Source organism: Anabrus simplex, chromosome 1 (genome assembly GCF_040414725.1).
Source record: "Anabrus simplex isolate iqAnaSimp1 chromosome 1, ASM4041472v1, whole genome shotgun sequence".
Classification (NCBI taxonomy): domain Eukaryota; kingdom Metazoa; phylum Arthropoda; class Insecta; order Orthoptera; family Tettigoniidae; genus Anabrus; species Anabrus simplex.
The window spans coordinates 1753846100-1753866455 of record NC_090265.1 but is presented as its reverse complement, the minus strand read 5'-3'; the positions used below and the strand labels follow the sequence as shown (position 1 = coordinate 1753866455).

Sequence of the window (20356 nt, the reverse complement as noted above, 5' to 3'; positions counted from 1 at the left end):
ATGACCTTTCTTCATCTCTTCCTTCATCTCCTGCTTCATTTCTTGCTTCATCTCCTCCATCATTTGCCTCTGCTTCTCTTCCTGTTTACTAATAATTTCTTCCATCATTTGCTTCTGTTTCTCTTCTTGCTTCCTCTCCTTCTCTTCCTGTTCTTCCTTCTGTTTTCTCTCCTTCTCTTCCTGTTCTTCCTTCTGTTTTCTCTCCTTCTCTTCCTGTTCTTCCTTCTGTTTTCTCTCCTTCTCTTCCTGCCTCTTCTCCTTTTCTTCCTGTTTATTAATAATTTCTTCTATCATTTGTTTATGTTTTTCTTCTTGCTTCCTCTCCTTCTCTTCCTGTTCTTCCTTCTGTTTTCTCTCCTTCTCTTCCTGCCTCTTCTCCTTTTCTTCCTGTTCCTCCTTCTGTTTTCTCTCCTTCTCTTCCTGTCTCTTCTCCTTTTCTTCCTGTTCCTCCTTCTGTTTTCTCTCCTTCTCTTCCTGTTCTTCCTTATCGCGCTTTCGGTTTTCTTCCATCATTTGCTTTATAGCTTGCAACATTCCCTGTCGCTCTTCTTTCTGCTCTTTCTGGTATTTTTCTTGCTTCTCCTCCTGTACTCTCTGGTACTCTTCAAATTGTGCTTTTAATTGACTCAATGTTGACATCTTTACTTTTACGTATTATCTCCGAATTCTCTATTATTTCAGAAAATACTCTAATTCTGCCCTAATTCCTCTATAGTTTAATATTCACAAATATTCTTATCCTTACTCACTCAACTGTACTGATACAATGCTTAAATATAGGCTTAACCACTCTGACTAGGCTTTGCTTACGAGGATGACCCAATTACTCCACAAAATATGAAACATTTACCTTAATGACTAAGATTCCAAATCCTAATTCTGGCCTAAATAATTAAAAAAAAAATTCAAATAACTCAACTTATCATCTACTTCCTATATCTAAGTTATTTCATAATAAATGGTGACCAACATGTTAGTAACATCCCTTATATCCATTTACAATGTTTTATATTTACAATTATAAAGTCCTCATATTCTACTTCAGCTTCCTCTGGACAGAAATTCGATTATTTCCAGCCATCCTGAAATATTTTCTTCCTCTCATCCATCCGTTTCTCTCCCCTTTTACTTCTGATTATTATTATTATTGGGCATCTATTCAATTTCACAGTCCATTGTTCTGCTGTGCTTTCTTCGATCCCAATATAATATCTGGTCAAACGACAATTTTTTTTTATCAGATATGACTAAATTTTGCATGATACCTCCATTTTCACTCCATCATCTGGTCCCTACATTCAAAATCTTCTGTGAATCAACTCCTAAAATATACCTTTCCTTCTTATCAAGGCTCTTTCAGTAAAATTTGAAATTGCCACATGTTTGTGTAATTCTACAATACTCAACAACTCCATTTCTTGACCTTAATATCTTTCTCTTCATTCTGAATATGACGTAGCTTCATATGAATATGGTTTGATAACCAACATCTCTCTCCCACGGTGTTTTTCTCTTGAATTATTCCACTATTGCGGCATCAATTACTACATGTTTTAGCAACATTCTGCTCCACAGTGTCCCTCTATATTTGCCACAGATTACTCCCACGGTGTCTTTCTCTATTTGCTACGCGTATGGGCGACAATTTAACTACAAATGGCGACCATTCGTGTACACCTTTACCTCATTTCGCATGGCACCAATTTAACTACAAGTTTTGGCGACCCTTTACTGCCACGGTGTCTTTCTCTAGAATTGCCCCGCAGTTGGGCAGCCAATTAACTACATGTACCATCCCGCGTCCAGGTTGACTACACGAGTTTCCAGACTAGCTCTTGATAATACTTTCATCTGCCGAAAATTCTTGGGTTATGAGTTCCGCGTGAGAAAGAATACCGACGGCCTACGGTAAATACCAACCTACGTAGATGAACGTCTTCAACACGCTATTAGTCGGTTACCGTATATTTTTGATACCAAAATTTATCGCAAAAATCAGATTATCGTGGCTTGCCAAGAACACCCTACATGATATCATCATGATCGCAATGAAAATTAATCATTCCAAACTTATATCTAGTACTTATTCTAAGCAGACATTGAAAGAATTCAATATTACTCTACTCAGCTTTTATTCATAAATTGATTTATGGATGAATTGGAATAAACGTTGATTACCTTGAAAATCTTTTATACAGTATAGCAGGTTTCCTATTCAATCAGTTTCTCAATAATATATTGATGTTGTCTTGAAGAAATAGGTTTGGGAAACCTCTGATAAATAAATAAATAAATGAACTTAGGCCTTATTCATCTGACTCATAATCTTAGCCTATCGAAAAATTGTATTCTAACTAAGTAGTTTCCAAGGGATTGAAATGAAAAGAAAAATAATTAAATTACATAATAAGTAAAATTACTCAACATAATTGAAAAAGTTGGACAATTGCAATAATTATAATTATTATAATGTTTGTAATGAAAGAATTATTTGGATGCATCCGAAAGCTCTAAGTAAAATAAACTATCTTCCTACTATATACAATTCAAATTAAAGTTCAATTGGAAAATGAGGAAAACGCAAAGAAATTGGCCAATAATTAATGACTCAATTAATTAATTAATTAATTAATTAAGATCTGGAATCTCTGAATATTATACTAAGTTGCTTCTCGAAATCATCAAGATTCAATTGCCTGAATTAAATTCACATACAATTACAGAAATGTATATCACTCAGTTGAAAACTGTTCATCTCAATGTCCACGCACAATAGAAAAATCGAGTGAAAAGATTACTGTCTGATCCTTAGGTATTTACTCTATTCGAAGTTTCAATTTGTTCAATGTTTCATATTTTGTATCAATTAGCCTCCATATAAGCAAAACTAAGTCCACTTTAAGTCGTAAGCATTTTCAAATTATTTCCATCGTAAGGATTACATTGCTAAATTATTCAATTATTCCTTTAATTCATGGTTAAATTCCAGCTAAAGTGCGTATATGACTTACCATAACATTTCCAAGTACATTACGATTACTATTCCAACGAAATACCATGTGTGGAAAAACTGACACATAGGAAGACTCTATCCTCATCTAAAATCCACATATGAAAGTCTAAGTTACCAGTGATGACTAATATTGCTCCAAAAGAAAATAAATAAATCGTAAGCTGACTTGCCGTAAGTGAGAATATATATGAAAACAGTCGTAATTATGTCAGTGAAGGTCTAAATGTTTATGTAAGTGATCTCTTGGCTCTTCGAAGATCCTACTTATTCAATTAATTCTTTAGTGATGGCATTAAGATCGTATCCTAAACCGCATCATATATATATTAGGGAATAAAATAGCGATCAGAAACAGTACATTTCACTACCGACACCTTAGCATGTGCAACCCACACATACTACCATTTCTCGAAGAAATACTATGACCGACACCTTAAATAACAGTAACTATCACCATCAAAATACACTAGCAACTCATATGCTAACTATATTCATTATTTAACACTTCCATTATCGCGTAGCATTTATAATTGAAGCACTCATTCCATCAAAACACAACATATGTACTATCACCTGCACATATATATATATTCATTACCATTACTGTCATAGTATCAAATAAATAGTACACTGTAACCTTAAAATTGTGCCATCAAATTTCCTTGTAATACTCCCTAAATACGATCTTTACGCTTGCTATTAGTCAAAACCATCATGCATATAAATATTAGGTTCCTCATATTACTCTAATATTTCACTGACAACAAATTATGAACAATATCAATCACTTCTCCACTATCATATTGACAAACTTACGAACGGCATTTCACTGGTACTTTAACGCCTATGTTTGGAATTTACGGTAACTTTGGATGAATACCTATTTCCTTGTGAACACACACACGTATATTAATTACGCACACAAAATGTCACTACAAATATTATACATTAACCCAAAGAATAAGGTTTTCTACTTACGATACGACTTAAATGGGGACTTATCTTTGCTTATTGGATCTGGCTTCCATCTCGCTGTTGATCGTCATGGGATGGTAGGTCTTGCTCCCTGGTTCGGCTTAAGTAACAAGGAATCATCTCGTCATCACAGCTGACTACTATCCTCCTGGATCATTCATCTCGTCAAGCGTTACCATAGCCAGAGTAGTCCTCGCCTCAGCTTCTTAGAAGATCATGATGGCCTTCATTGCATCAAGGACAGAATAATACAAGGCATTAGTGGATTTATACATGGTAATCTGCTTAGTAATGCTAATGTGGTCAGTATATTTGTTTTCTGTTCCGCTTAATTTGCCTATAAGACTCTAAATATCTTCTTGTTTCAAACTGCCTTGCTCGCCGAAACGTTGTGAATATTACGTGCTTTAAAGATTGCACTCTGTTCGGTTTACTTCAGCTCTCTTGATGTTATGCAGTATCGGGCAAATAAAATGTTCCGAGCCCAACCGTGACGTAGTGAAGCTCCAACTTGACGTTTCTTATCAGCTGGTCTTTTATCTCACGTATATGTCAATTACAGCTGGTGTTCGGCGGGTTATCGTGGACTTGATCTTATCTCTAACAGTAGACCAAAATCTCCAATTATTACTGGGTTTCTTTACGCGATTCCGTCTTTCTTGGTGTAGTGCTCAAATAAGAATCCTTTCTCTAATGGAAGACTTTTTTTTCAATAATCGATTTAAATAATCCGCTCTCGTCATTCTTTCGCACTGCCTTCTAAAAAAAAATTCCTTCTGTGATTGCCGGTTGAATTTATCATCTCTTCAGTTCATACAGCTGTTAATTGTTTTTATTCTGACCCGCTAATAGCCGAAGCGCCATTTTTGTTCCAAATATAGTAACTATAGAACGGTGAAATGGCACAAAAGTTTAGCTATAACTTATTGTTACACACTGTATGGCTGTGCAACAATGATTAAATTGACCATTTCTGTTTTGGACTTTTCTTCTGGTTTCTGTCTCTATAAATGACCTTGAATATTATTGCAAATTTTACATAAATATCAAGGACAATTAGCCTTTCTACATGAAAAAGAAAAGGCTGAGAAATCTGAATTGCATTTGAGGATCAGGCTTTGTTTAGTAAAGGGTTGTAAGAAATCAAACTGGCTTTGTTTTCAGTGGAAGAACCATGTGAACTAGGCTGTGAGGGGCTCAATTACTGTACGAACTTCAACAACCGTCCTACGGAGCTGTTTCGAAGCTGCAACCGTCAGGCTGATGATGCTGCTCGTTACGATGTAGCTCTGTGGCAGCAGATGGGCTCACTAGGTTTACCTGGTCTACAGCTTCCAGTTCGCAACATATCAACCTGTAATCCTCTCAGATGGAAAGCTGTGGCATGTACGCTACAGATCAAACCCTGCCACCCTCACTCTCATGCCAACAGAATATGCAGGTATGAAGTCACTTTCTAGTTTTTTTAAAATATCCCCACCAAATTATGTGCCTAACTTTCTTTTGCAGAGCTGAAACAGTTCTAGTTGTTTTATATTTATTTGAGTATGGTTTCAAGTAATGCTTTACATAGGCACTCATGCTGGCAGCAGTTATTTTGATAGTTTGGATGGATGGTGTATAGTCTCCCTAGAGCTGTATCTTTTTTTCATGCCAGGCCAGCCATAATAATTTTTTCCACACTTCTTTCTTGCCCATTGCATTTTAGCTGTCCGGGCATAATAAAAGGAACCTCAGTGTACATCAAAGTTCATGCAAAATGATTAATTTTCGCATTATATAAAGTGTCGCCTGAGGTGGGTTACTTATTTTCTCAGGTAAATTGTAAAGTATACTTGTTATCCATTTTCAAGGTTTGCAGCAAGGTGGATGACAACTGGACACTTTTCATGAATTGGAAAACAAAAAATTTTCTACACGGTCTCAGAACAACCACTTTCATACAATTTGAGCTCATCCATTCTCAAGAGCAAGAACTGCTTGATAGCTTCCTTTACTGACATACTTGTAAACCTATTTAATAGAATGGACAGATCTACTGTGTCCTATGTTTATGTGAGCATCCAGAATTCATGATAGAACAAAGCTGAAAGGTTCCATCTACTTATTATACACAGACGTGCCAAGTCTCCCGATTTGAGCGGGAGACTCCCGATTTTTCATCGTTCCTCCCGATCTCCGCGTCCGATCTCCCAATTTTCAGAGCAATATCCGTAATTTTCGTATTATTTTAAACTTCCGCGGATTTCCTCGTTCTATCGATATATGGCTGAGTATGGCTGGTCGATAGTAGTTCTAATAATGATACCAGATGGCAGTACGGGGCACGCTGGCCAGTCATGTGCTGCTCTTTGGTCTATAATACAGTCATTCTCTTTGCAAGCGAGTCAAGCGAGTAACATTCTCTTTGGAGTAACCTAACCTCAGAAATATAGTCGTTCTACACGGGGCAAGACCAGCAGAAGTGCTGGTGTTGTGCCTTCATATTTGTTTTGGCCAAAATGTCAAAAAAAGAAATATGATCCAGTGTTTAAAAGTGCTTATAGGGAAGAGTTTCCGTGTTTGAATGAATCCAGAAAGGGACCAACGTTCACATTCTGTACTATATGTAGGTTTGACTTTGCAGTTGCACATGGCGGGAAATGCGATATACTCAAGCACATGCAAACAAAAAAACAAAAGGAGAGTGTTCAGTGTGTAGAAAGAAACCAGAAACTGAACTTTTCATGTAAAAACCAAGATGTAAATCCTGTGACAAATGCTGAGGTGTTATTTACGTCATTTATAGTAGAAAATAACCTGCCTGTAAATTGTGCCGATCACGCACGACCTTTGTTTCGCAAAATGTTTCCTGATTCGGAAATCGTTAAACGATATGGGTGTGCTAGAATGAAAACAGCGGCTATCATTACAGAAATGTGCATGGAAGAAAGGGCGAAAATTGTAGTTTGAAGTTTTAATTAATTCAGAAGTTGCAAATATTTCTGCTATATGTAAGGCATCATTTTCTAGCCTTAGATTTTTCATAAACAAGTGTCCGAACATTTTGACTAGTGAAACGGAACATTTGGATGAAGAAACTGATATTCTGCACTCCCAGTTCTGTAACTTTCAGCTTGAAGAAACAGATCTGGCAAAAGGAAGAATTGATGTTCAATGGGCATTGGTATGTCAGATGAAATCAGCTGATGGTGTACTTAAATATGACAGACTCTCTGCTAGGGGCTTTTATGTCGCACCGACACAGATAGGTCTTATGGCGACGATGGGATAGGAAAGGCCTAGGAGTTGGAAGGAAGCGGCCGTGGCCTTAATTAAGGTACAGCCCCAGCATTTGCCTGGTGTGAAAATGGGAAACCACGGAAAACCATCTTCAGGGCTGCCGATAGTGGGATTCGAACCTACTATCTCCCGGATGCAAGCTCACAGCCGCGCGCCTCTACGCACGGCAGACTCTCTAAGGTGATGCTTGCTATTTTATCAATTCCACATAGCAATGCAGAATGTGAAAGGATTTTTAGCAGAGTCACAAAGACAAAAACACAGTTCAGATCCTTGCTGTCTGAACAAACTTTGGAGAAACTTTTAACCTTGAAATCAGTTCAGCAAGGCAAGTGCTTTGAGCAAAAATTTAGTTCCAAGTTTCTGAAGAAGGCTAAGTCAGCTACTGGTGTGTTGAACAACAATTAGTCTTAATGTGATCACCATGTTGAAGGATAAGAAGTCACATGTTCCTACAGTTCAGGTATGTCCAGTATTTAGTATTCACTTGTAAATGATGGAAAATATATATATGAGCAAATAGAATTGTTAATGTATTGAATTATAATGAATTTGTACATGTCCTGCCATCGGTGATGTGTCATAATACGTTGCGATTCGCTGCGAAATTTCCTCTTGATTTTTCACTTTTGAAAGTTGGCATGTCTGTATACAGTTCAATTCCATTGATATTTATGGTAAAACTTGACATAGTCGGTGGTATAGCGGATAACCATCATCTCCTTGTGGCAGCATTGGGAAGAATGAACTCACTCCACATACAGAACGCACCCTTGTGCACGATGCAACATTGCATCAGGGTGTAGCTTCTTCGACTAGCATCATTCGGCGGCGTCGAGTGCGTATGGGCATGAGCATCACATTTCTTTGTGTCTCGGTATAATCAATGTATCGCAATGTATTTTATATGCAAAAGTAAACTGTATGTGGTATCTTTGTAAATAAACCTGTTATCCATGAGGGCTGATTTATTTATGGAAATGATGTGGAGCCACCTACAACCAAGACTCCATATCCTTTTTGAGTTTCCTTAATAAACGGGCAAGGTTATCTTTGAATGCATTGACCATATTTCATGCACGGACCATTAGGATTTAAAGCACTGCATGGTCCGTGTCTCATATTGGATACAACAGTATTGTAAAGAAGTGGGTCACGTTCAGGATCTGAAATTTCTGTGCTTATATAATTATTCGTCTTATTAGGAGAGATACGCTCATTCTATCACAGTAGCATGTAAATGTGAGGTAAGCCGTGCTTTTGCTACTCTACTAAATACATGTAGTAATGCAATTCTCCAAATAAATGTCCTTTGAGCAATAGATCCATCAGCTTCTTTACTTTGAAACAAAATACCTAGCATTAATGTCATGATGATTGAAGGACTTTTGCCTGTTCCATTATGCTTCTGAAATTTTCTTCTGCTTAGGATTGCAAGTGAAAGTTACTAACAAATCAGGACTGCCATAATGATGGACATATGTCGTGGCATCTCGAGTATGCTCATGCATATATCGTGGAACTCCAGTAAAAAATTATGACAGCATAACCAGTCAACCTAATTGATCAGCGTTAATATCTTGTCTTCTTACAGCAACGTTTAAGTAAATATAGTCTTCTGCTCATAATTGCTTTTGATTATTTCTGATTAAATTCAATCTTCCTGTTTCTATTTTACCATACATATCTATGAGGTTTTGTCTTAAAAAGAGCGCTAAACCAAAGTAGTTTTAATTATTGTGTTGATGGTGTGATAGTACCTCCTGTGGAACAATGTAAGTACCTAGGTGTTTATATAAGGATCTTCATTGGGGTAATCATATTAACGAGGTAGTTAACCCTTCACATGGTTATGAGAGTATTTAGGGGTTGTAGTATGGATGCAGGGAAGGAGAGGCATGGACGACCACGATTGAGATGGAAGGTTGCAATACAACGCAGTATTATAGAAGAAACCTGGACTGGACACAGTGTTGGAGGAGGAGTGGTGGAAAGACTGAAGAAAGTGGAGAGGAACCATATTTACCCCTATCCGGCCACAGCTGGATAAAGGGAAATGATGATGATGACAAGTAAGGATGTAAAGGAAAGGGCATATAAGTTTCTGGTAAGACCGAAGTTAGAGTATGGCTCTATTGTATGGGACCCTCACCAGGACTACTTGATATGAGAAGTGGAAAAAATACGAAGGAAAGAAGCACGGTTTGTTCTGAGTGATTTCTGATAAAGGAGTAATGTTACGAGAATGTTGCAAACTTTGGGGTGGGAAGACTTAGTGGTAAGGAGACGAGATGCTCGACTAAGCGATATTTTATGTAGGATGCTAAAAGGTTTGTTTTGTCACCTATTCAATACATATAAATTTTACAATTTAGGAATTTATTATTGATTCCACTTGAGACATGTTTCGCCCTTCATTGAGGGCATCATCAGTTAAATTTTTCAAGCTGTCAGTGGTGAGTTGGTGTGGAATGACATAAGTAGAAGAATGAGCTTGAGTGGAGCTTTTAAGTAGGAAAGATCAAAATATGATAAAGTTGAAATTCAAGAGGACAATGTTTGATAAATTTCCAAGTTCGTTGAAAATATTTAAGAAAAAGCTAGGTAGACAATTATAAATAAATGTAAATATGAGGTAAACAACTGATAGGGAATCAGCCACCTGGGTGACCGCTCTAAATGCAGATCATTGATGACTGAATTATGATCAAAGGTATCGTGACACGTAATAGAAAATCATTACATTTTTCTGTGACATACTCGACAATTGACTCTTGAATTTCTCTTGTTATTACTAGGGTTTTATACATGAGAAATGAAAGGGCCTGTAAAAGACAAGGACCCACTCCTATGGGAATAAGGAATCAATTCCCCATTAATATTAATGTATTCTACTGCCATTTCTCAAACCTGTAAAACCGATTCACACTTTTTCACTGAAAATTCACAATCAAACAATGTAAATACACTTTCACTCCACAGAAAGTAACAACTGTGATAAAACTATTTCATATTTTGTTTCCAAGAGCTGCAAACATGATTGTGAATGTGGGCACTATCAATTCAAAGAGTAGTAATGGGTTTCTTTTCCTCCTCGTTCTTCTTCTTCTTCTTCCATTCCCTTTTCCAGATTCCCTCTGGGTAGGGTAGTTTACCAAAGCCCTCCACTTTATTGCTATCGACTCCTCTATTTGTAATACAGTCCACAACAGAGCTCCTCCATCTCATTCTAGGATGTCCCCTAGGCCTCTTTGCAGTCTCTGTATCCATGAATGTTCTCTTTGGTATTCTTTCTCCTGGCATTCTCATCATGTGTCCAAACCATTTTAGCTTTGCTATATCACTCTCTTCTTGAAGTTTACACACTCCCACGCTTCTCCTTATTTCCTCATTTCATATTCTATCTCGTCTTGTCTTTCCCTGCTTGCCCCTCAAGAACCTCATTTCAGCTGCTTATATTTTACTTTGGTTCAGCTTAGTCAGCGCCCAGGCTGCTGAAGCATAGTTCAGTATAGGTTTATAATAGGACGAGTATAAAACCTTCTTGCACTTCATTGGCACCTCTTTGTTCCATACAATGTCGCTCACCCAATGGTAGAAACTTGCAGACTGCTGTATTCTTAAATCAATTTCTTCATCCAAATTTCCATCTTGTGGCATGCTGCCCAAATATTAAAAATTTTTCACTACTTCAAGAGGTTCATTTCCTATTTTTATCACTCTTCTGGATTTTCTGTTACTTTTCATCATGATCAAAGTCTTACTTTTCGCAGTACTGATCTTCATTCCAAAATTTCTTATCTCCTTATTCCATAAATCAACTTGTGTCTGTTCTTCCTCTTCATTATCTCCCCAAACTACAATGTCATCAGCAAAGAGCATAGACTTTACTTGCTTACTGTTTACTACTGGCCGAAAATAATTTGTTCTCAAAAGGAGTATTTATTATTTTAAAATGGGAAGTAAACATATAGGTTGTTGTGAATTTTAATGTATTAGATAGGTATATAATAGGACGAGTATAAAACCTTCTTGCACTACATTGGCACCTCTTTATTCCAAGTTGCGGCAGATCTTACTGCATGATTTGTAAAACATTGCCTTGGAAATGATTTTAAATTGAAGACAAACAGAGTTTTGATTATGTCATAACTGTATCATTGCAGTGAAGATTGCTATGAACTCCTAAGTGAATGCATGGACTGGTCGAGAATGCCTCGTGGTCATGGCCACACTGCAGCCTCGCTGTGTGCTCTGCTGTCTCCTGATAACCCAAGTACTCCATGCATCTCACTGAAGCCTTTCTTGGAGCCCAGCACCAACCCATACCGCCAGCCTCAGGATGAGGTGACTCTGCCGTGTAAGGGAGAGAGTCCTTGTAACAGCAGCGAGGTGTGCGCCATCAACAGAAACTGTGCACCAGGTCGACCCTGTTTGCCATATCAGTGTACGCCAGGTCAGTTGACATTATTCAGCTTAATTGTGATTTAACTTCTATCTTACGCTTTCACTAGACCTTAAAAACATGAAAAGGAAAGTGTAAGCCTATTACAGTAATTGTTGATTATTTTATATTTATATTATTTGAGATCTACTGATTCTCTGATTTTAGATCTCTTTCTTTTATCCTCTGAAAACAGGATATCAGAATTCAGCTGTCTATGAAATTATACACTTGTTCTAGCCATAACATTTACTAAATTTTATATTTACAAACAGAGCAATCATAATTTGTAACTTTCATTTCCTTGTTGACGTTTGACTTATATGATAGGTATCAGTTGAGGGATGTTCCACCATTCAACTCATTATATAATATGTATCATTTATAGAATAGTTTCGATTCTATTGGATTCATCATCAGATCAAACAAATACATAAATCACAAAAGGTATCAGGACTAACACGTTTTTTACATCTGCTCGGCAATTCTGTAAATAACTGATAAATAAGCAATAGCTGGGTACATTCCAATTCTTCAAACTCTGACTGCCTCAATATCAGCACTCTTACAAGATTTTTCACAACATTTAAAGTGTCAGTTCCAACACACGTTTTTAAACCTATTTGACGGTTCGACTACAAATAAATGAACCAATATATAAGTAATAATAATAACAACGTAAACGTTTCCACCTTTTCAATACTAAAATATATTCACAAAATTATAAATTACACGGTACTAGTTTCGACCCATCTAGGGGTCATCATCAGCCGTATTGGAGCAAAGATCACTTTTGGCGAAATCCTAAGAAAATATTATTTTAAAGAATAACAAGTGAAATGAGATGTTGCTAATACGAGGATGTCCATGTCTTGTTCAATATTGGTGAAATTATGGTTATAATCTTGCATGTGTTGGCCGATGGCTGAAAACCTGTTGTATTTTATTGCGTTTGCAAACAAGGGCCCTTTACTCAACATAATGGAAAATTACTACATACACCTAGACCAATACTTTAATGCCAGTCACAATCTCAATGAAATCTCTGAGAAACCCAACATACTCTTCGATCTATTTATCACTTTCCTCAGAAACAATAATGCAGCCAACCTAAACTCAATCCTAAATTTAATCAAAGGTACTTTTCCAAGACAATTACACTTTCTCCCGCACCCTTCAGCCCCACCTTAAGCCTTCTTCCTAAGCCATATATAATTTTATATATGTCATTTCAATACAAGAACTTACTGATTTCCATGATTATAATTTTTACAACACCCCATTTATACTTTATTCTTTGTTAAAAACCTCTTAGTATGTATATTCCTTGTATTATTAACTATTACCATAATAACATCTCATTTCACTTGTTATTCTTTAAAATAACATTTTCTTAGGATTTCGCCAAAAGTGATCTTTGCTCCAATACGGCTGATGATGACCCCTAGATGGGTCAAAACTAGTACCATGTAATTTATAATTTTGTGAATATATTTTAGTATTGAAAAGGTGGAAACGTTTACGTTGTTATTATTATTACTTATATATTATTCTCAGTTCAATACGGACCAAAAACATGAAATTCATAACCATTAATAAAATGAACCAAATCAAGCCTTTACATTTTCAACATATATCTTTATATATATATCTATGGTTACATCTATGGTATCTACAGAAACTTTATAAGATTCACAACCACAAGTTTTAATGCAAGTGTAATGGACTAGTATAATTTGAAACAATTCTCTAACCCATGGGCAAATAATGGAAATATTGAGTTTGATTATTATTATTATTATTATTATTATTATTATTATTATTATTATTATTATTATTATTATTATGACTTGTGGGGTGTGTGGCTATGAAGTTATTTACATCTATTAGCATGAGTATTATTGTTATTTACATAGTTATGTATGGACTTTATTTGGTATAAATAGTGATCGTATTATTTGTGAGGTTATGTCATGATACATCTGCTATACTGTATGTATATTAATAAGAGTTTAGTTAATGTAAGAACATGTAAGAACATGTAATTAATAGTATATAATTTATTAATACCTGTAAATATGATGTATAAATCCAGCATAATGTTGTGCAACACACAATAATAATCCAGAACAATGTATCTTTGGCACTAAAGAGTTACAGAAAATTCCATTGGTTATTGGTTATTGGAGACTTTAGAAATTACGAGAAAACATGTTGTGTCATACTTTTCTAGAAGCCTGGCCTGGCGATGTATATAAAGAGGCAGTCTTGGGAGTTCAAGTGAGAGTTGTTTAACGTGAGTTGTGAGTGCAAGTCGTTAATCGAGTATGTGAATTATGATATGATTTTGTTGGGTTGGTAGTTGGTTGACATGCAAGTGTTGCAGTCTTCTTCTACTTCTTCACAGCAGTGTTTTGTTAAGATGGCAGTTTATTAGTTTGTGTGTATAATGTGTAAATTATTTGTAAATAAAACTGACACAATTGACAGCATTTCATGTGTGCGTCTTTGTGGTTACAACAGTTTTCATACAATATTTTAAAACTTTGCTTAAAATGGTGCACATGTCCTCAATTATTGTGACTTGGACTCTAAGAAAGTCATTTAAAATTCAATGTATTTTTAAGACATACTGGTACAATTCATGTTAATTACTTTAAGTGCAGTATTAATGACAATGAAATTATTATATTGCATTTTATGAGAATCATTTAATATTTACTATTCTCTTTTATAGAGTAATGGTATATGATAACAGAATTTTCATCTTGAACATGTTTTTTTCCAGCTTGTAAGTTAGGTGAGGTGTCGCAGTACATGGTGCCCCAAGGAACATATGTGAGACTCCTGCAGGGAACAGGTCTTAGAGACTGCCCAAAAATTTGCCAGTGCACCTCTCATGGACTGATAGAGCACTGTCAACTTCTTCACTGCTTTCATTTTGATCCTTGTAATGTTGGCAGTAGGAAAATTAGTAAGTTTATACTTTCTTAGAAATAGCTGTATTTTCTAATGGTATCATTGTTGATGGTGTTCATTCATTTTAAGATCTATGAACATCTTTGATCGCCAACCTAGAATGCTTATGTGAAGGCAGATCAAATCAGGAATTATTTTTTAAAATTTATTGCATCAACCAAAAAAAATACACATATAGAGATCACTTTTCCACATAGCGTCCTGCTTTCGATGCATATTTTCTCCATCAGATTGGTAAGGTTTTGATGCCGTCCTGATGGAAAGAAGAGGAACATGTGCGGAGCCAGTTGCACATGAACTTGCATCATCATTGAACCGCTGTACTCCTAGGTCTTATTTGAGTCATCCAAACAAATGGTAGTTACAGGGCAATAAATCAGGACTGTATGGAGGGTGTTCCAGAGGTGTCCAGTGAATTTCCTCCAGTTTTTCCCGGGTTAAAGCGGCAGTATGTGGCCTTGGATTGTCATGGTGAAGAATGATGTTTCGGATCGGTTGTCGACGTCTCTTGTTGCGATACGCAGTTTTTGCTTTTTCCAAAAGGCAACAGTAATAGACTGCATTAATTGTCCTTTGTTCATAAAGAAAATCCACCAGCAAAACACCCGTGGAGTCCTAGAAAATGGTTGCAAGCACCTTTCCACCTGTTTTGGCCTTGACTGGACCTGCTTCGTCACTTCACTGCCACTCCATGCTTGCTTGCTTTGATTCTGGGGTGTAATGATGCACCAAGTTTCATCACAAGTCACAATATGACACAAGAAATCCTCTCCTTCCTATTCCTAGCGATGCAGGAGTCTCTGACAAACTTCCTGGCATAAAGCTTTTTGTTCCTGGTTGAGGAGACAAGGAACTGACCTGGCAGAGAATTTTCTGAAATGGAGTTCATTTTGGATGATGGTTTGAACACTTCCGTAACTTAATCCTACAGCTAAACAATTGGCTAAATTTTTATTCACTGATCTTCACCAATAATGTCGCAAATGGCAACAATGTTGTCTGCAGTGATGCTTGTCCACGGTCGCCTTTCATGAGGTTCAATTTCCACAGCTCCTCTTCCTGCCAAAAATTTTTTAGAATCCGTTCATACACTCAAGACTGCGAAAGTGTTTATTCCCCAAACTGTGCGCGGAGCCTCTCAAAATTTCGGGAGGTTTGGTGCCATCTTTTGCGAGAAATTTTATAATGATGCATTGTGCAACAGACGTGTGCACCTCTTGCTCACTTGTGGTGTATGGAAGCAGCCCATCTCTCCACTGCCGTTCGCGCACACAAACCCCTTCTCCAGACGCTTCCACTAACATCCTGGCAAAGCTCTGCCTCAGAATTATTGTTAACAGCAGCGGTACATTCAAATTCCCGTTTATATTTCATCCGCCTTCTTACTTTAAAAAGTATGTAAGTTTTAAACAAATTCAGTTTCCAATTTCCCTGCATATATGTCATATACCAATTTTTCTGCCCATCTCTGTAGTATAATGGTTAGCCCTATTAGTTGCCATCTTTGAGGCTCAGGTTTGATTCCCGACTACTAGAAATTTAAGATTAGCATAATGAAATGAAATGGTGTATGGCTTTTAGTGCCAGGAGTGTCCGAGGACAAGTTCGGCTCACCTTATGCAGGTCTTTCAATTTGACTCCCGTAGGCGACCTGCGCGTCGTGATGAGGATGAAATGATGATGGAGATTACACATACACCCAGTATCCATGTCAGCGAAATTAACCACTTATGGTTAATATTCCTGAGTCTGCCGGGAATCAAACCTGAGACCCCCGTGACCAAAGGCCAGCACGCTAACCATTTAGCCATGGAGCCGGACATTGGCATGATGACTGGTATGTAGTTAAAAAGGTACATGGAGCTGACTTCCATTGGGGGTGTGCCTGAAAAGAGTTTTACAATTGTGAGAAATGTGAGAACAAGAGTTTACTGTACTTTTTAACTCTATTTTTAAACCTGAGTTATCAGGAAAAATGTGAGAGATATATGCGAGTAATGCCCGCATTCTGGAAAGGTGAGATATTTGTCCATTAGCTATTGATTTGTTACAGCTGTTGACTCGATAAATCTTTGCTGCATTGCACAGTGGAATAGCAGCTAACTTATTGAACTGTTAACTATTGGCTCGTTGATCAAGTTTAATAAATACGCACTGCTTTGTTTTTATGCAGTAGATGAGTTCCCTAGACTGTCAGGAGCATGTACACAAGTAATGCATCACATTTGAGCTCTCCATGCAGTTCCTATTATCTCCTCTTTGCCATGCAGCGAGAAATTGTTATTCGACTAGTTCCTGCAGACGTGGATATCAGTTTCGTAGTGTTTAAGGGCAGTCAGAAGGATTTGACATTGTTTGAGGATTTCTAATGAAATGTGCACACCAGCAGCACATGTCACTTGCGATCCAGTTTGCGCTGAGCCTTATAAATATATCGTATCTATTCCCTGTTATTCCATTGACCATTTTTACAATTTCTAGGGTGGAAGAAGGTGAGAAAGCCATAGAACATTTTAACAAACACAAGATTAGCTGCCGGTACTGAAGTACTGCGCACACGCCCACCAAGTTAACAAATAAATATCTCCTGCTTAGGGCCCTCTAATTTAGCAGGCGATTTATCGAACCAATAGGTGTATCTTATATTCGTGCAATGCTAAAACAAAAGTTAACCATTAGCTATAGGTTCCATATCTCATGTTCCAGAAACTGGGCGTACATACAGTAAGTTATTGGTTTGCACAAAGGAGATGCTTCTTGGGTATTTCACTGTATTATATGTTGGCTTAATCTCTTGATCGTGATTTTTACAAATGAAAGATCCGATTGTCACATGTGGTTGTTTTGTTCCAGATCATGGATCATGGTTTTACATGGACTGCAATGTATGCAGTTGCTTCTCAGGAGAGATCACCTGTAGTAAGAAGCAATGTGAGGAAACTGCTCTAGTGGGCAATGACCCATCATACACTAGCCTGCCTTGCAAGTGTGCCCCACACCATGTACCTGTATGCGGCCGTAATGGGAATACATATCCCAGTTCCTGTTTGGCCAAGTGAGTACAAACATTATTATCAAAAGAATCATGATAATGGTGTTTTCAGAGTTCTTTTATTACAAGCTTGTATTCTAGTACAGTAGCCTAGTCCATTATGGGCAGAGCCATCTTCATCAAGAATGGACTTTATAATTCTCTTATACTTCAGTCATTCCAAAATTACATCTGTATTTGCGATTACATTTTCAGAGGAAAGAAATGGAATTAACCACAAATTTGAATTCAACAATATTTCTTACCTACTTACCCAAATCTTGAATTTTAAACTATCGCTAGGTACTTGTTTAGTGGTTCCTTCGTACTGCCTCCTTGTCTATGCAATTTTTTCAATGATACCTTGTTCTATACAGGTAATTAGAAAAATTAATCCTTAATATTTACTGTTAATATTTACTGACTGGTGGCTTGTGCACAAACAAACAAACAAACAAACAAACAAACAAACATTGTTTCAAGGTACCTGGTGATACCGCAGTCGGTCTTGTGATCTAGTTGGTGCTGTTGAAACTCTCTAGACTCTATTTCTCCCAGATGAGTCACTGTAGGATCAGCCACGTCTATGTGGACATCCTCTAGCAAATAAGGCAGTGCACTGATTTATTTATAAAATTTTATGTTGTGAAGGTAACTCTGCAAATTTGTAACAATAAATCTTCAAGCTATAGCTCGTAGTAACTTTGCACTACTGCCTTAACAGTATGGTAACATGCTACTGTTTGGAATGGGTGATTCTCCCTTCATAGCACTGGTAATGATAATACCAGCTGCCACCACAATAAATGCATAGTGGAGGGCCTTGGATATACCAGCTACCATGTTAAAACTACAAATTTTTTTTTTTCTAGGACCTTCAGATTATACACTTAAACATGAGGTTGGTCACTGAAATCTATTTAGCAGTTTTCTCACAGTTTCCATGATCAGAGAATGGCTTATCAAATTACAGTATATACCATATATAGATAGATGAGTTTATGTATTTCATAATGATGAACTGCTCGCCTCGCGGTGTAGGGGTAGTGTGCCTGCCCCGGGTTCGATTCCCGGGCAGGTCAGGGATTTTTACCTGCATCTGAGGGCTGGTTCAAGGTTCACACAGCCTACGTGATTACAATTGAGGAGCTATCTGATGGTGAGATAGCGGCTCCAGTCTAGAAAGCCAAAAATAACGGCCGAGAGGATTCGTCGTGCCGACCACACGATACCTCATAATATGTAGGCCTTCGGGCTGAGCAGCGGTCGCTTGGTAGGCCATGGCCCTTCGGGGCTGTTGCGTCATGGGATTTGGGTTTGGATAATGACAAACTATAATTTGCAAATATTATTGGGTTTTGTTTCCACCAGTTAAAGTAATATAATTTTTATTGAGTTAGTTTGACAGTTATCATCATTTAACAGGTCTTTGACCTGCTAGGCAGACCACAACTGGAAACTGCAGATTATGATGATAATGATGATGATGATGAACAGGTCTTTGACATGCTGTGCCTATCAGCTTCCTCTGGTAACAATAATATTTATTTGGGCTGATGTTTTTAAAAACCTTCAGAACTATCTGTTAAACAAAATATTGTCATCCTATTCAATTCTATGTCATGCAGATGTGCTGGACTGACAGATGTAGACTTCGAGTTTGGCCCTTGCTCCAGCAAGGATCCTTGTGACCGAGTGAAGTGTGGAGAAGGTCAGCGATGTGTGCCTGCCAGGAAGGTCTGTCTGTCTTTACAGTACAAGACGTGTCAACAGCATCAGTGCGGTGAGTAATGTTTCTTATTATGAAAATGAGAATTATGTGCTCAAAACATGATGTGCCTGGCTTTGTCATGATGAATATTTAAAAATTTTGATTTTAAAATTAACTCAACAGTTTTCATGAAAACATAATACAAACTACTTTTTTTTTATAATGATGAAATGATACAAATATGTAAATGAAAAATTTAATTGATAATATTTTATTATCCAACTTCATACATTCCCTATCAGGGAAACTATCACTTATCTCAAGTATCTGTTGCCAAGGAACCAAGGGGTTAAGTTAAGATATTATTGTTTTACTGAAAATGAAAACCTACAACCTGTTATCCAGTCTTTGACTGGGTCAGGGATGTAATGAATGAAACATATATATATAGGCTGTTATTACAATGGGGTCGCCACTCCAAAGGTGATTTATTAATGACTGATAAATGCTATGAAATGATAATGGAGAGTGTTGCTGGAATGAAAGATGACAGGGAAAACCGGAGTACCCGGAGAAAAACCTGTCCCGCCTCTGCTTTGTCCAGCACAAATCTCTCATGGAGTGACCAGCATTTGAACCACGGTATCCAGCAGTGAGAGGCTGATGCGCTGCCGTCTGAGCCATGGAGGCTCCTATTGTTTTATTAATATTGCATAATTGTTTGCAATGTGTGTCTATAATTGTTTTTGCTATTACTATTTTATTCTAAAAGAGTGTTAATATTTGCCCTAACAGTGTTTAAAATGCACAAATAGATTAATGAAACATACAGTATTCTGTATAAACAGGCTTATTTTCCAAACTCTGCTGTTATACTTACCTAACAAAGTTGTATGGTAACAATGATGAGTGAATGCATGC

General features: G+C 37.1%; 1 protein-coding gene across 1 annotated transcript in view; it reads left to right on the top strand.

The window, feature by feature from the left end:
• Reck (Reversion-inducing-cysteine-rich protein with kazal motifs) overlaps window positions 1-20356 on the top strand; it is a 101707-nt gene that overhangs the window by 65604 nt on the left and 15747 nt on the right. The window contains exons 6-10 of the mRNA XM_068226718.1: window positions 5153-5429; window positions 11437-11726; window positions 14503-14688; window positions 17547-17748; window positions 19353-19507. Of these exons, the coding sequence (XP_068082819.1) occupies window positions 5153-5429; window positions 11437-11726; window positions 14503-14688; window positions 17547-17748; window positions 19353-19507 (1110 nt within the window). The remainder of the gene's footprint in view (window positions 1-5152; window positions 5430-11436; window positions 11727-14502; window positions 14689-17546; window positions 17749-19352; window positions 19508-20356) is intronic.